The sequence below is a fragment of the Sturnus vulgaris genome, chromosome 31, assembly GCF_052056855.1.
Source record: "Sturnus vulgaris isolate bStuVul1 chromosome 31, bStuVul1.hap1, whole genome shotgun sequence".
Taxonomy (NCBI): domain Eukaryota; kingdom Metazoa; phylum Chordata; class Aves; order Passeriformes; family Sturnidae; genus Sturnus; species Sturnus vulgaris.
In genome coordinates, this window is record NC_142273.1 from 1,315,911 (window position 1) to 1,331,106 (window position 15,196).

Consider the following 15,196-nt stretch of genomic DNA (forward strand, 5'->3'; position numbering starts at 1 on the left):
AAGGAGGAGGGTCCCGGTCAGGTCGTTGAGCAGATCCTTGTGGCATTTGCAGCAGTTCTGGGGCTCTCTCAGTGCCTTGGGCACAGGGACCAAATGATCAATTGCTGCATTTCCGCACTGGTTCCCTCGCAGCTGCCCCTGCAGGGGGGGTTTCCAGCCAGCCCTGCTCTGAAAACCATCAAAGGCCCTCGCAGAGCCACTGCTTGGGCTCACCCTGGTTTTGTGCTACTTGGGCCTTTTTTCCTCCACAGAAAGAATTCTCACGTTTGCAGCAGCTCAAAAGCTGTGAGAATCAAAGCCAAGGGGATGGTGGGAACCCTCAGGTCCTGGCTGCCAGCTGGGGCTGGCCAGAGCAGGGCTGGCCAATGCCCATCCCTGTGCAGTGGCCAAGGTGACAAGCTCCACAAAACATTCCTGGCAGCAAAAAATCTTATTGTGGGCAGAAATGGGGGCATCTGAGCCCCAAAACGTGTGCAATGCTGCCTCAGCAGCCCAAGGTGCCTGGGAGAGGCAGCAGAGCCGAGTGTTTGTGCACATGGATGGTTTAGCAGCAAGGCTGAAATTTTGGAACCCTGGCACAAATTTCAGCTGCTTGTTAAGGGTCTGCAGCCCTCAGAGAAGAATAGGGGCATTGGCCCAAGCAGCTTCAATTTCACCCCATTTTACCATCCCAATGCACTGCTCCCAGCCCAGGCTGTCCCTCTGCTCGAGCTGCAGCTGCAGAGTCCTCGGTGCTGTGACTCTGCCCTCCTCCTCCTCCTCATCCCCCACTGACTGCTGTGTTGGGACCAGCAGTGGCCCAGGAAGAGCAGCAGCTCCAAACGAGCTGTGGAGCCCCTGAGGAGCCCTGGCAGTGTCAGCAAGGAGCACCTGCTTTCCTCAGCATCCCAGGGCAATTCAGCATTCCCAAAGCTGCTGTGCCAGGGCTGGAGGAGGAAAAGGCAGTGAAAGGCTGAGGGTTTTCAGGAGTTGTGCTGGAAAGGCCCGAGAGGTGCTGTTGTGGAGCTGAGAGCTGCCTGGGGTTGGGTGGTGCCTTCCTTGCGTTGGGGATCAGGGAGAGCGGTGGCGGGTGTTGCGCAGGGTGTGTGCCTGGCCCCGGGACACTGCTCCACTGCCCCTGGGCACTGGGATCCAAGCTGCTGCCTTGGTCTCTTCTGCCCGGGCGCTGCCGGTGCTGGTGCCGGGAGCGATTGGTGCAAAGCGTGAGTTTGCAAAAGGAGCGATTTCCCCTGGTCCCTCCCGCCCGAGGCCGCCATGGCCCCTGAGGGGTTCGAGCGGCACCGGGGCGCCCCCTGCTGGCCGGGATTGCTCCCTGCAGCGCCCCCTGCTGGCCGGGATTGCTCCCTGCAGCGCCCCCTGCTGGCCGTGGCCAAAACTGCACCAAAGAGGAGCAAACAGCCCTGTGCGGGTTGGAAATTTCTGTTCTCGTGGTGCTGTTTCCTCTGTTCTGTTCTATAAATTTCCTAGCATTGATCTGTTATTCCTTTTCTTACAGTTTTGTCTGCAAGCCCCATAATTTTCACAGTTATAACAATTTGGAGGGACGGGTCCTATTTCCATTCCAGGAACATTCCTGCTTTCCTTGGTGGATGTTTCTCTTTTAAACCAAGATAGTTTCCAGCTCCTGGGGTCCCCAGTGTGGATGGAGCCGGCACTCCAAGAGCAGACAGGGTCAGACAATTGGCCACCTCATGCTCTGCCTTTGAAGCCCTTAGCCTGCAAGTTCCCTCTGCCAAGGTGGGACTCCTGATCCCTCGGCCCCTCAGGAGCTGGGTTTGGCAGAGCGTCACTCTGTCCCCAGAGTGCCATGGCTGACAGACTGACTGACACACGGGGCCCTGTGTCACCAACAGCAAGGCCTGACCCAGCCCTGCCACACACAGGTGTCCCAAAATGTCTCGAGAAATCCAACTTTTCCTGTCCCTGACACCCCACCCTGTGCCGTGGCTTGATCCCCGCTGGAAAATGGGGAAGCTGTGGAACCCCCCCAGGGCCTTTGTGACATCATGGTGTGGGGAACACGGCACAGGAGGGGTTTGAGACAAGGGAGAACGGAATCCAGAGCTCTGGTTTTCAGTGGCACGCCAAAATTGGAGAATCCCATTCCTTAAACCTAACAGATCTGAGCAAAGAAACACCATCTCTGCCAGTTGAACCAAAAAGCTGCATTTTGGGGCCAATAAGAAGGAAATGAGTCCTCTGTTCCCCAGACACAAGAAGGAGAGATGAGGAGCCGTGGGTGTACTGGGATGCTGAGAGGGGCATTGCAGAGGCACTGGGAGTACAGGGGAACTGGGAGAGAGAATGGGAACCTCCTGGATCTGCTGGGAGCAATGGAGAGGCATTGGGAGGGGAAATAGGGAGCCCTTAGGGGTACTGGGAGCACTGTGAGGAGGGAATGGTGAAGTGCCTGAGGGTTCTGGGAGCACTTGGATGTGGAATGGGGAGGCACTGGGGGCAGTGGTAAGGGGGTGGGCAAGGTCTTGGGGGTTCAGGGGTCATGAGGACTCCTGAGTGCCCTGTGCAGCCTCACATGTGACTCTCCACTTTTGCCCACCTACCCGTAAATGGTGGGAAGCCTCGGGAGCAGTGGGGGGGCACACGTGTGGCTGCCCATGAGGGGGGTCCCAAGTGCCTCCAGTGACCCCAGAGCACCCACTACCCAGCCATGCCCCGAGTGTCACAGCACATTCCCGGAGATGTCCCCTCATTCCCATGGTCGCCCATGGGTTGCTGCCAGCTCTGTGTAGGTCACCTCTGGATCCTGGAGTGTGGTGGCACAGGGGGACACTGCGAGAGACACTGGCTGTGGCATCTGGGCACGGGGACACCCATGGGTGACGTGTCCCTGTGTCCCAGCCTGGACTCACCCCCCGTCTGCCTGGTGACCACGACGTGGGTGTACAGCACCTCCCCCTCCTCTGGGGGGGCCGGGGGCTCCGGGGGGGCCCTGAGGGAATCAAGGGGATGTGTGGAAGGCAATGGGAGGTCTTGGGAGTTGGGATCAAAGGTGCGAGTGTGGTTTGAGCCCCCCACTCACCATTCCTGCTGCTTCCTGGAGGCTGCAAAGGAAAGAGGGGAGGGGTAACTGTGGGGTCCTCGGTGCCGTGACCCCTGTCAGGAATCCTCAAACCCCACTGCACCCTCAATTTCCCCCAGGAACCCTGAGCATCCCTATTTCTCGCCAGACCCCCTGAACCACCCCAGTGCTCTGGAATCCCTGATCCCCCAGAAGCTCAAGCCTGCAAGGGAGGGGGAACCTCCAAACTACCCTGGAATCACTGAAACCCCCCAAAATCCCTGTAAAGCCCTCCAACACCACCCCAAATCCTTCAGGACCCTGAGCAAAGGTTCAGAGTTCTCAGTGCTGCCCAAATCAGGGGTTGTGGGTGCCAACCCATCACTCCCAAGTTCAGGTGGATCCCCAGCTCTGCAAGGCCACCACTGTCCCCATTGTCACCCACACTTGTTTTTCCACCGGTGCCAGCCCACAGCTCCAGCCAGGAGCAGGAGCAGGAAGAGGAGGGACCCGCCAAGGCCTGCGGCCACTGCTGGGGACAGAAGGGACACATCAGGGTCACCTGTCACTGCAGGGCTCCTGCAATCCCAGTGAGCCCGTGTGACCCCACCTGTGATCCAGTGCCCCTGTGGTGTCACCTCCAGGGCCAGCTCTGGGCTGAGTGCCCGGAACACGCGGTGCCCGTCCTGTCCCAGCTGGTTGGTGGCCACGCACTGGTAGGTGCCCGAATGTCCCACATCGACGGCCCCAAGCTCCAGGAGGGGACCCTGGGCCACCTCCTGCCCATCGTGCAGCCAGGTGAAGGTGACAGGGGCTGAGCCCACCTGCACCGAGCAGCGCAGGGTCACGGGGTCACCTGGGCGCACCTGGAGTGCCGGGGGACCGGGGGTGATGGTGGCATTGGCCACGGGCACTGCGGGGACACAGACAGGGCTGAGGCCGGGGGGAGGGGCTGGCACCCGGTGTGGGGGGATGAGGGAGTCTGCATGGTGGCACGTGGAGACAGAGGGTCTCCTTCACCCAGGACAGTGACCCCGTGGTGCTGGGGGTCATCATGTGGTGTGGGATGAGGGCATGTGATGGATGAGGCGTGGGGGCTGAGGATGGGATGAGGGTGAGGTGAGGGTGGGATGAGGGATGCCGTGTCCAAGGGCAGGGATGGCCGTCACCTGGTGGGGGGCACGGAATGGCGTGGGTGGGATGTGATGGGTGCCATGAGGCCATCAACGGGGACATCACCCCGATGCCAAGGGTCTCGGTGCCCTGGGAGGGTCACGCTCAGCAGGGTGAATGTGACCTGGTGTGCAGTGGGGGATGTGACAGCTGGGCTTAGGGATGCAGGGCTTGGATGTGCTGGGTGGGGATCCCTGGAGCCAGACGGTCCCAGTTGCCCTGGTCTGTGACACCCAGTGGTGGGGGCTGTGAGCTGAGCTGGGCTGGGGATGGAGTGGGGGGATGAGGTGGGATGGGAATGTGTGGAATTGGGGATGCTGTGGGTGAGGCCACTCATTGCCCAAAGATTCCATTCACCCAGGACAGTGACGTTCAATGAGGGGCTCTCAGCCACTTTGTCCCCGTCACGGACCCAGCACTGGTACTGGCTGCTGTCATTGTTCCCCATGTATCGCAGCTCCAGGCGGTGGCTGGAGCCCAGTGGCACCCGGACACCCCCGGTGCCAGGGGAAGGACAGGGGACCTGTCCCCATGGTCACCGTGCAGCTCAGCACCAGGCGGTTCCCCAGTGCCACCTGTCCCGCGGGGGGCTGCACCGACAGCTGGACCCCTGCGGGGGGACACAGGAGAGATTGGGGACACGGGGGGAGGGGGGTCCACCAAGGAGCAATGAGGCATTCAGAGAGGGGGGAGATCAGAGAGGGGTGGGTGATCCCAGTGAGTAAGAAGGGGGCCCAGAGAGGGGGGGGAGGCTTGGAAAGTGGTGGAAGGGACCCCAGGGAAGGATGGGAGATTTAGAGAGGGAACACAAGGAGAGGATTGATGGGAAACACAGGGAAGATTTTGGGGACATAGGCAGGGATGGTGAGACGTCTGGAAAATGGAGGGATGCAGGCAAAAGGGAAGGCGATGGGGGGGACCCAGGGACGGAGCTGGGAAGGCAGGGCGGCACGTAGAGGTTGAGCAGGGATGGGAGACCTGGGAGGGCTGTGGGGCTCCCCGTGCCCATCCCCGCACTCACTGCGCACCGTGACGCCGAGCCGGGCGCTGCTCTTCCACACGGCCCCCCCCTCGGAGCGCACCTCGCAGCTGTAATTCCCCGAGTGGGAGACCCCCACGGCGGGCACCAGGAGCTGCGGGGACCCCTGCGGGCCCCCCACCAACTGCCCGTGCCGGTAGAAGCGGTACAGGAGGGGGGCTGGGGGCCGCAGGGGGCTGGGGATGCTGAGGCAGCTGAGATTGAGGAGGGACCCCTCGGGGAGCTCGGGGGGACCCTCCAGCAGCGGCACCGAGAAGAGCTCTGGGAAGGAGATGGGGGTGGGGACTGTGACTCTGAGTCCACTGTGAAGTGGCTTTGGGGGTGTCAGGATATTGGAGTTGCAGCCGTGGGGGTGCTCACCGTGCACTGTCACTGTCACCGGCTCTGACTCATCCCACAGTGACGGTCGGGAGTTCCTCTGGACACGGCAGCGGTAGCGGCCGCTGTTCTGCTGCTGCAGAGGGCTCAGGGACAGCTCGGTCTCACGGTGCTGCCACCACATTTGCTGCTCCCCATCGCGGTAGAAGTGCACTACAGGGACTGGCTCCTTCTGCCTGAGCCGGCAGCGCAGTGTCACGTTGTCCCCCTCCAGCAGCGCCCTCGCCGGCACCTGCAGCACTGGGGTGGCTGTGGGACAGGAGGGTCTCGATGGCCACAGAAGGAATCAGGGGCCCCACATTGTAACAGGGTGGTCTCGTCACACTGGGATGCAGTGGTGTGCACAGGGGATGCTCCAGCGATGCTCTGGGATGTCCCCGTGTGCAGGGCACGGGCTCTGGTCACACGAGAGGTGTGACCCATGAAGCTGAGCTCACCCAGAGCGCTCGGGGTCCCCGCAGGTGCCAGGATGGGGGAACAAAGATCTCTCACCATTTACAACGTGCACGGGGGGGCTGTGCCCTGAGACGGGTCTGTCACATGTGTAGGTGCCACTCTCAGTGACAAGGAAGAGGTCGTGCCCCTGCAGTCCCCAGAGCTGCCCGTCCTTGTACCAGGTGGTGTCACCGGCGGTCCCCGAGCCCTGGCAGGTCAATGTCACCCGGTCCCACAGCACCGCCGGCATCCAGCGGGGCTCCACCAGGAGCTGGGTGCTCTGGGCACCTGCGAGTGACAGGGGACACCAGCCTGGCAGGGCCACCACGGGGCTGGGGACAGCGGGGCAGGGACATGGCATCCCCCGAGGACTCACCAGCGAGGCCGAGGGTCTGGGCTGGAAGGGAGAAGGGACAGGGCTGGCTGGGGGTGGCACCATGGGGACAGCAGCACCTGGGGCACCTGGTGTGGTGTCTGTCCCCAAAGTGTCCCCACGGGAACACTGGTGTAGCACGGAGGGTTTGAGCACAGGGACACCTCGGTCACCCTGGCCTGAGGCAGGACATGGGGACACTGTGGACACCCCATGTGTGCACAGGTCTCCTCCACTACCCCTACATCACCTGTCCCCACGGCCACATCCCCATGGCCCTGTGCCCGTGACCCCATTCCCATGGCCCCTGTCCCCATGGCCCATCTGCATGGGACGTGGCCCTTGTCCCTGTCCCTGCATCCCTGTCTCCCTCTCCCTGTCCCCACAGCTGCCCCAGCCCCAAGGTTCCTTTTGCCACATCCTTGTCCCCCCATCTCGATCCCCCTGTTCCCATCCCCACATCCCAGTTCCCCTCTTCCTGTCCCCAGGGCCACCCCACGACTCTGGTCACACTGGGCTCCATGCCCATGCCCTGGCTCTGCTGGCCTTGGGGACCTCAGGGGACCCCACAGCCCCCCTGTGCCCCCTCCACACCGCTCTCTGCCTCACCGGGGCCCATCCCCGGGGCGTCAGGCCCGTGCCCGGGGCACTCACCCCACAGGAGCAGCGCCACCTTCCCGGCCATCCCGCTGTCCCCGGCCATGGGCACTGGCTGTCACTCGCTGCTGTGGCCACCTGTCCCCTGGCTGGCGGCTCTTCCCATGAAGGGACAGGAAGCGAGGTCACGTCTCGTCCCCACGTGTTGGTGGCCCTTGGTGGGGGCAGGGTGTGGACAGGATGGGGGCAGGGTGGGGACCTTGTGAGATATGGGGGTGATGGTGGGACATGATGGGAACAGGATGTTGACCGAATTTGGGCACTGAGGTGATGCACGGGGCCAAGGATGGGTGTGCAGGGGATTGGGGTGCCAGGGATTGGTTCCCATGGGAATGGGGGTCCCAAGAGTTGGGTCAATTCAGACTCAGGGATGAGGGTCCCAGGACAATGTGGCCTTCAGGGATTTGTGATCATGGGATGCATCCCAGGGATGGGGGTGCCATGGGAATGCGGGTGCTGGGGGAATAATGGACCCCAAGGGAAGGGGTGTCCCAGGGGCTGGAACTACCAGGATGGAGATCCTTGGAAATGGAGATCCTGAGGAATGGCAGTCCTGGGAAGAGGGTCCTAGGGAAGGGTGGACAAGGAATGGGGGTTCCATGGTTGGATTCCCAGGGGAATGGGGATGCCATGGATGGGCAGTTGCTGGGTGGGACCGTGGGTGTCAGCTCCTGCTCTGGGTGCCTCTGATTTTGGGGTGACCCAGGTCCCCATGCAGCCTCCCTTGGATGTTCATTTCCTGGGCAGGCATCACATGGGGTCCTGGGTAGCTCTGCTTCTGTGCCCTCCCCTGCCTTGACATTTTCCTCTCTTTATTTCTCTGTTTTCCTTATTTTCCTCACTTTTGTGCCATGCTCCCTTATTCCCAATTCCTGGCTCAGAAACCCTGGTGAGCACCTGGGCAGGGAATGGGTTGGGGGGAACCCCAGGGAAGGAGAAAAGGGGGTGGGGGGTCTCTATGGAGGGATGGGGTGGCTGTGGGGGCTGGGGGTGTCCGGCTGAGCCCCCCCAACACTTTCACTTTCTCTCTCCTGCAGCAGAAGGAAGAGGCCGTTTGTGCTGAGAGTCACACGGGGGCGGGTTCTGTCCTGGGGGGCACATCCAGGGGGTCCTGCCTGAGGGGATCCTGTTCTGGGGGTGACACGTTCTGGGTGGATTTTGTCCCAGTGGTGACACATCCCAGCAGGGGAGATCCTGTCCTGGGGGATGGGGGTTCTGGGCAGGGTCCCTGGACACATTCCCTGAGGAAGTCCCTGTCCAGGGTAGGGCACATCCTGCACACCCCTGTCCCGGGTGGGTGGGGGGCCCTGGCGACCCCCTCTGTCCTCAGTGGGGCACTGTGACCTCTGTGACCTCTGGGGTGCCCCAATTTGGGGTGTGACCCGCCCACTCTACACCCCCTCATTGGCTGCCCCCGCCCATCTGGGAGCCCTCCATCCCCATTTGGGAACCCTCACAGGTGCAGCCCCTCGGCCCCATTGCACAGCCCACCAGGATCATTCTGTGGGGGAAAAACCCCAGCGGGGCTGACTGGGGAGGGGGATGGACATGGGCTGGTGTCAGTCAGGGAGGGCACAGACACCCCAAAAACACCCAAAGCCACCCCCATACCCAAAAGCCCTGCAGGGCCTCAGTGCTGGCAACCAGGAGATGGATGAGACCCTGCACATGAAACACTTGAGAAGCTCTTGGGGGGCTTCCCCCTCTCCCTCCTGCTCCCCAAAATCCCCCCACGGGGTTTTTGTCCTGATGAATTGGGACACTTTGGGATTATTGGGTTTTGGGAGAAATCCTGTTCCACACTTCTCCATTTTCCCTCATCCCCTGCAGGATCTGAGCTGGCAAGAGCAGCTCGGGAATGGAGCCCCAGGCAGGAAGGAGCTCCCAAAGTGCTCCTCCTTGAAGCCAGTGGCCATCCAAGTGTGGGGCCCAGCCATGGCCCAGCCCCACTGCATAGGGATGGGCATTGGCCAGCCCTGCTCTGGCCAGCCCCAGCTGGCAGCCAGGACCTGAGGCTCCCCCCGCCCCCTTGGCTTTGATTCTCGCAGCTCTCGAGCTGCTGCAAAGGTGACAATTCTGGGGGGGAAAAGGCGTGGCTGTGGTTTGCTCAGCTCTGCAAGAAGCACAAAACCCAGGCTGAGCCCAAGCAGTGGCTCTGCGAGGGCCTTTGATGGTTTTCAGAGCAGGGCTGGCTGGAAACCCCCCCTGCAGGGGCAGCTGTGAGGGAACCAGTGCGGAAATGCAGCAATTGATCATTTGGTGCCTGTGCCCGAGGCACTGAGAGAGCCCCAGAACTGCTGCAAATGCCACAAGGATCTGCTCAACGAGCTGACCGGGACCCTCCTCCATCCTGAGCTGAGCAGGCAGAGCTGAACAAACCAAAACCATTTCTGCCGCTTTAATCCAAAAGCTGCGTTTGTGTCCAATAAGAGGGACAAGGGTCCTGTGCCCCCTGGCACTGGGGGAGGGAATGGGGAGCCCTGGGGGCATACTGGGAGCACTGGGAGCACTGGAACGGGGAGCTCTGGGCAGCCCCACATGGGACCCCCCAGTCGTGGCCACCTCCCGGGCACGGTGGGCACTCACGGGACCCGAGGAGGTGTGGGTCACAAGGAGTGTGCCCTCGGTTAGGGAACTCCAGTGTCCCCAGTATCCCCAGTGTCCCCAGTGTCCCCAGTGTCCCCAGTGTCCCCAGTGTCCCCAGTGTCCCCAGTGTCACTGCACGCTCTCGTAGCTGTCACTGCGGTGCCGCTGTCGCCCGTGGGGTCCCGGCAGCTCCTCGTGGTCCCCTGGGGCTGTGGAGTGTCCTGAGTGAGGCTCCGGGGTTGGGGACCTGGGTGGGGGTGACACCCGTGGGTGACGTGTCCCTGTGCCCCCCTGTACTCACCCCCTGCCCTCTCGGTGCCCACGATGTGCGGGTCCAGCACCGCCCCCTCCTCCGGGGGGGCCGAGGGCTCCTGGGGAGGCCTGCGGGGATAAGGGGGGGTCTGTCGGGGTGCGGGGCTTCCTGCGCTGACGGTAAAATGGGGGGTCAGACCTGGAGCCCCCCACTCACCTTTCCTGCTCCTTCCTGAGGGCTGCAAAGGAAAGGGGGGAGGGGTGACTGTGAGGGCCTCAGGGCCCTTGAACACCCTCGGGACCCCTGACTGCCCCCTGAGCCCCCAAACTCCCCCAAAACCCCTGACAGAACCCCCAACATCCCTGCACGACCCTCCAGGGCCTCCCCAAATCCCCCAGGAGCCCCAGCTGAGGTCTCTGGGGGCTCAGCTTCACCCAAGTCAGGAGCTGTTGGTGACACCCTATGGCCCCCCCACTCTGGGGGCTTCACCCCAATCCCTAGGACCCCCATGTCCCCCCATTGTCACCCACCCCGGCGGTGCCACCAGCGACAGCCCCCGATGACAGCCAGGAGCAGGAGCAGGTACAGGAGGGTCCTGCCGACATTCACAGCCACTGCAGGGGACAGAGGGGGACACAGCGGGGTCACCCTGAGCCCCGGGGGTCCCGAACAGCCCGGTGAGCCCGTGTGACCCCACCTGTGATCCAGTGTCCCTGTGGTGTCACGTCCAGGGCCAGCTCTGGGCTGAGTGCCCGGAACACGCGGTGCCCGTCCTGTCCCAGCTGGTTGGTGGCCACGCACTGGTAGGTGCCCGAATGTCCCACATCGACGGCCCCAAGCTCCAGGAGGGGACCCCGGGCCACCTCGTGCCCGTCACGCAGCCAGGTGAAGGTGACAGGGGCTGAGCCCACCTGCACCGAGCAGCGCAGGGTCACGGGGTCACCTGGGCGCACCTGGAGTGCCGGGGGACCGGGGGTGATGGTGGCATTGGCCACGGGCACTGCGGGGACACAGACAGGACTGAGGCCGGGGGAAGGGGCTGGCACCCGGTGTGAGGGGAGTGGGCGACGGGAGCGGAGGGATGGGTTTGATGGGGAAATGTGGTGGATGGGGTCACCCCATGGAGGGGTGAGGGGACACAGAGAGCGATGGGGGGACATAGGGCAGAGGCGGGGGGCACAAGAAAAATTTCTGGGGGTCAGGACTGTAGCCAGGTGGGGGTCCCGTGGGGGCTGTAGGGGATCCCCGTGCCCATCCCCGCACTCACTGCGCACCGTGACGCCGAGCCGGGCGCTGCTCTTCCGCACGGCCCCCCCCTCGGAGCGCACCTCGCAGCTGTAATTCCCCGAGTGGGAGACCCCCACGGCGGGCACCAGGAGCTGCGGGGACCCCTGCGAGCCCCCCACCAACTGCCCGTGCCGGTAGAAGCGGTACAGGAGGGGGGCTGGGGGCCGCAGGGGGCTGGGGGTGCTGAGGCAGCTGAGATTGAGGGGGGACCCCTCGGGGAGCTCGGGGGGACCCTCCAGCATCGGCACCGAGAAGAGCTCTGGGAAGGAGATGGGGGTGGGGACTGTGACTCTGAGTCCATTGAGAAGTGGCTTTGGGGGTGTCAGGATATTGGAGTTGCGGCCGTGGGGTGCTCACCGTGCACTGTCACTGTCACCGGTGCTGACAGTGACAGTCCTGAGCTCACCCAACCCCCACAGCGGTAGCGGCCGCTGTTGTGCAGCCGCAGGGGGGACAGGGACAACTCGGTACCCTGGAGGGACTCTCCCAGATCCTTCTCGTCCTGGTAAAATCGGACCATGGTGACAGGCATGGCCGGCCGGCCCCGGCAGCGCAGTGTCACCGTGTCCCCCTCCAGCAGCGCCCGTGCTGGCACCTGCAGCACCAGCGGCTCTGTGGGACAGGAGGGTCCCGTCACACTGAGGAGCCCGAGACAGTTCCAAAGTGGGTGCCCATGGCAGCGGGGACATCTGGCTGGAGTGTCCACTGCGAGGGAGGGTCCCAGGGACACCAGGAGCACAGCTGCCCCCACGGGAGTCCCACCACATGGGATGCACTGGGGTTCACTGGGATGTCCCTGTGTCCACGGAACAGGCTCTGGCCACACGAGGGCTGTGAGGCCACCCACGGAGTGGAGCCCATGCAGACTTATCAGGGAGCCACCCTGAGCATTTCAGATCCCCCTCACCATCTGACACCATCACGGGGGTCTGAGCCCACTGCTGGGTCTCTGACACTGCTAGGTGCCACTCTCGTTGACAAGGAAGTGGTCCCGTGGCTCCAGTCCCCATCTCTGCCCGTCCTTGTACCAGATGCTGACACCGGTGGTCCCCGAGCCCTGGCAGGTCAGTGTCACCCGGTCCCACAGCACCGCCGGCCTCCAGGGGGGCTGCACGAGGAGCTGGGGGGTCTGGGCACCTGTGGGTGACAGGGGACACCAGCCTGCCAGGGCCACCACGGGGCTGGGGACATGGCATCCCCCGAGGGTCTGGGCTGGAAGGGAGAAGGGACAGGACTGGCTGTGGAACCAGGTGTGGTCTTTGTCCCCAAACTGTCTGTCTTAGGTTGCAATACAGGATGTAACCAAAAGTATGCATTCTATCACCATCTGTTAAAATCACCTGAGGTAGTATCCTTATGTCTCTGGGAGATAATCTTTGCTAAGAGGCCATCTCATAAAACCCAGTAGAATCGTCATATTTTTCTTTTCCATAACTCATTCTTTTTCCAAAAAATATTGTCTGTTAATGGGCCATTGGGTCCCACTGTATGACTGATCAAATTACATCATCCCATTGAGAGATGATCCAGCCAGTGGCAGGAGCCAAGCCTTTCCTACCTAGATACAAACTGAGATTTGGAACACCAAGGCAGCCTTCTTCCACTGGAACCCAGAGGAGAAACCAGTCCTTTCCACATCATCACTGGACCTTCGGAGGAAAACTGCACCTTCTACAGGACCACTGCTTCAACTGAGCCACATCTGTCATCCAGCAGGGCTGCAGCCACCATTTAATGGGACTGCTACCAACAGCCTGACTGACGGGGTGTCAGAGTTATATTCTGACTGTCAATGTTTTGGGTTTGTTCTCTGTAATACTGTATTTCTATTTTAATTTTCCTAGTAAAGAACTGTTATTCCTATTCCCATATCTTTGCCTGAGAGCACCTTAATTTCAAAATTATAATAATTTGGAGGGAGGGGATTTACATTCTCTGTTTTAAAAAAAGAGGCTCCTGCCTTTCTTGGCAGACACCTGTCTTTCAAACCAAGACACCGTCCCCACAGGAACACTGGTGTAGCACACAGGTTTTGAAGAACAGGTCACCTCGGACACCCTGGCCTGAGGCAGGGCATGGGGACACTGTGGACACCCCATGTGTGCACAGGTCACCTCCCCCAGCACTACAGCACCTGTCCCCATGGCCACATCCCCATGGCCCTGTGCCCGTGATCCCATTCCCATGGCCCCTGTCCCCATGGCCCATCTGCATGGGACGTGGCCCTTGTCCCTGGCACCAAATCCCTGTCTCCCTGTCCCTGTCCCTACAGCTGCCCCAGCCCCAAGGTTCCTTTTGCCACATCCTTGTCCCCCCATCTCGATCCCCCTGTTCCCATCCCCACATCCCAGTTCCCCTCTTCCTGTCCCCAGGGCCACCCCACGACTCTGCTCACACTGGGGTCCATGCCCATGCCCTGGCTCTGCTGGCCTTGGGGACCTCAGGGGACCCCGCAGCCCCCCTGTGCCCCCTCCCCACCGCTCTCTGCCTCACCGGGGCCCATCCCCGGGCCGTCAGGCCCGTGCCCGGGGCACTCACCCCACAGGAGCAGCGCCACCTTCCCGGCCATCCCGCTGTCCCCGGCCATGGGCACTGGCTGTCACTCGCTGCTGTGGCCACCTGTCCCCTGGCTGGCGGCTCTTCCCATGAAGGGACAGGAAGCGAGGTCACGTCTCGTCCCCACGTGTAGGTGGCCTCTGGTGGGGGCAGGGTGGGGGAAAGGTGGAGACAGGAAAGGAGCAGGGGACAGGCTGGGGACATGATGGGATAGTCTGGCAACATGGTGGGGGATGGAGTTCCCAGGAGTTGGGGGCTCAGGGCATGTGGGGAACCAAGGATGGGTGTCCAGGACAGTGGGGGTCCAGGGGAATTGAGAGCTCCATGCCAGCAGGGATTCAGGGATGGGGGTCCTCTGGGAACAAGGTGCCCAGGGATTTGTGATCATGGCATGTGGGTCCCAGGGTAGGGAGTGCAGGGGGGAAAAAGGCACCCTCAGGAATGGGGGTTCTGGGGTAGAAGCATCCCATGGGATGGGATCAAGACAATGATGGTGCTGGGCAATGGGAGTGCTGAGATGGGGGTCCCCAGGGAGGAGCGACCAAGGGAATGGGGATGCCAGGGATGCCAGGGTTGGGCTCCCAGGGGAATGGGGGTGCCATAGTTGGGTTCCCAGGGAAATGAGGATCCCAGCAATGGGCAGTGGCTGGGTGGGCAGCAAGGTCACAGCTCTTTCATGGGGTGTCTCAGATTTTGAGGGGACTCAGAACCCAGCATAGCTCCCACAGGGTGCTCATGGCCAGGAGGGAACCCCAGGCTTTTCATGGGAGGCTGTGGCTCTCTGCCTCACACACCCCTGGGCTTTTTCCCATCCCCTCATTTCCTGGCTCAGCCATCCCAGGGAAAACCGGAGCAGAAAACAGGTGGGGATCCCAGGAAGGGGAAAAGAGGGCTGGGGGGTGCAGGCAGAGACTGGGGGGCTGTGAGGGTTGGGGCTCTCTGGCTGTGTTCCCCCAATATATTAATTTTCTCTTTCCTGAGCAGAAGGAAGAGGCCGTTTATGCTGAGGCCAGGACATGGATTCTGTCCTGGGAGGGCACATCCAGAGAGGGATCCTGCCCTGACAGAAAAGGGCTCCTCTGGGGTGGATGCCTGGGTCTTGTCCCAGGGTCTTGTCCCAGGGAGGTCCTAGTTCTGGGGGTGGCAGCTGCTCTTGCAGGCTCAGATCCTGCAGGGAAGGAGCAAGAATGGAGAAGTCTGGAATCCCCCAGAGCCACCATCCCCCAGGACAGCATCATTTCCTTCTGCTTCAGGAGAGAGAAAATGAAAGTGTTGGGGGACAAAGCTGGACACCCCCATCCCCCAGAGCCCTCAACCCCTCCCTGCAGACCCCCTACCCCCTTTTGTCCCAGCCTGGGGTTTCCCCAACCCATTTCCTGCTGAGGTGCCCTCCAAGATCATCAAGTCACGAACTGGAGGGTTGTGAAATTGAGGAACTAA

General features: G+C 62.0%; 1 protein-coding gene across 1 annotated transcript; it reads right to left on the minus strand.

Annotated features, from left to right (window-relative positions):
• Positions 1-2,367: 2,367 nt before the first annotated feature.
• Positions 2,368-11,732, minus strand: LOC148220730 (low affinity immunoglobulin gamma Fc region receptor II-like). Its single transcript, XM_088180995.1, has 5 exons — positions 11,558-11,732; positions 6,102-6,332; positions 5,592-5,858; positions 4,732-4,802; positions 2,368-2,385 (listed from the first exon to the last, which is right to left on the minus strand). The coding sequence occupies exons 1-5, from the start codon at positions 11,730-11,732 to the stop codon at positions 2,368-2,370; spliced, it is 762 nt and encodes a 253-aa protein (XP_088037121.1).
• Positions 11,733-15,196: the final 3,464 nt, after the last annotated feature.

Coding starts and splice junctions, on each gene's coding strand:
- LOC148220730 (XM_088180995.1), bottom strand. CDS start 11,732: ATGCCTGTCACCATGGTCCGATTTTACCAGGACGAGAAGGATCTGGGA. Junction 6,333..11,557: donor GGTGACAGTGACAGTGCACG/GTGAGCACCCCA, acceptor TGTCACTCGCAG/GTGCCCAGAGCACCCAGCTC. Junction 4,803..5,591: donor GGTGACAGTGACAGTGCACG/GTGAGCACCCCC, acceptor GTCCCCCCGCAG/GGGTCCAGCTGTCGGTGCAG.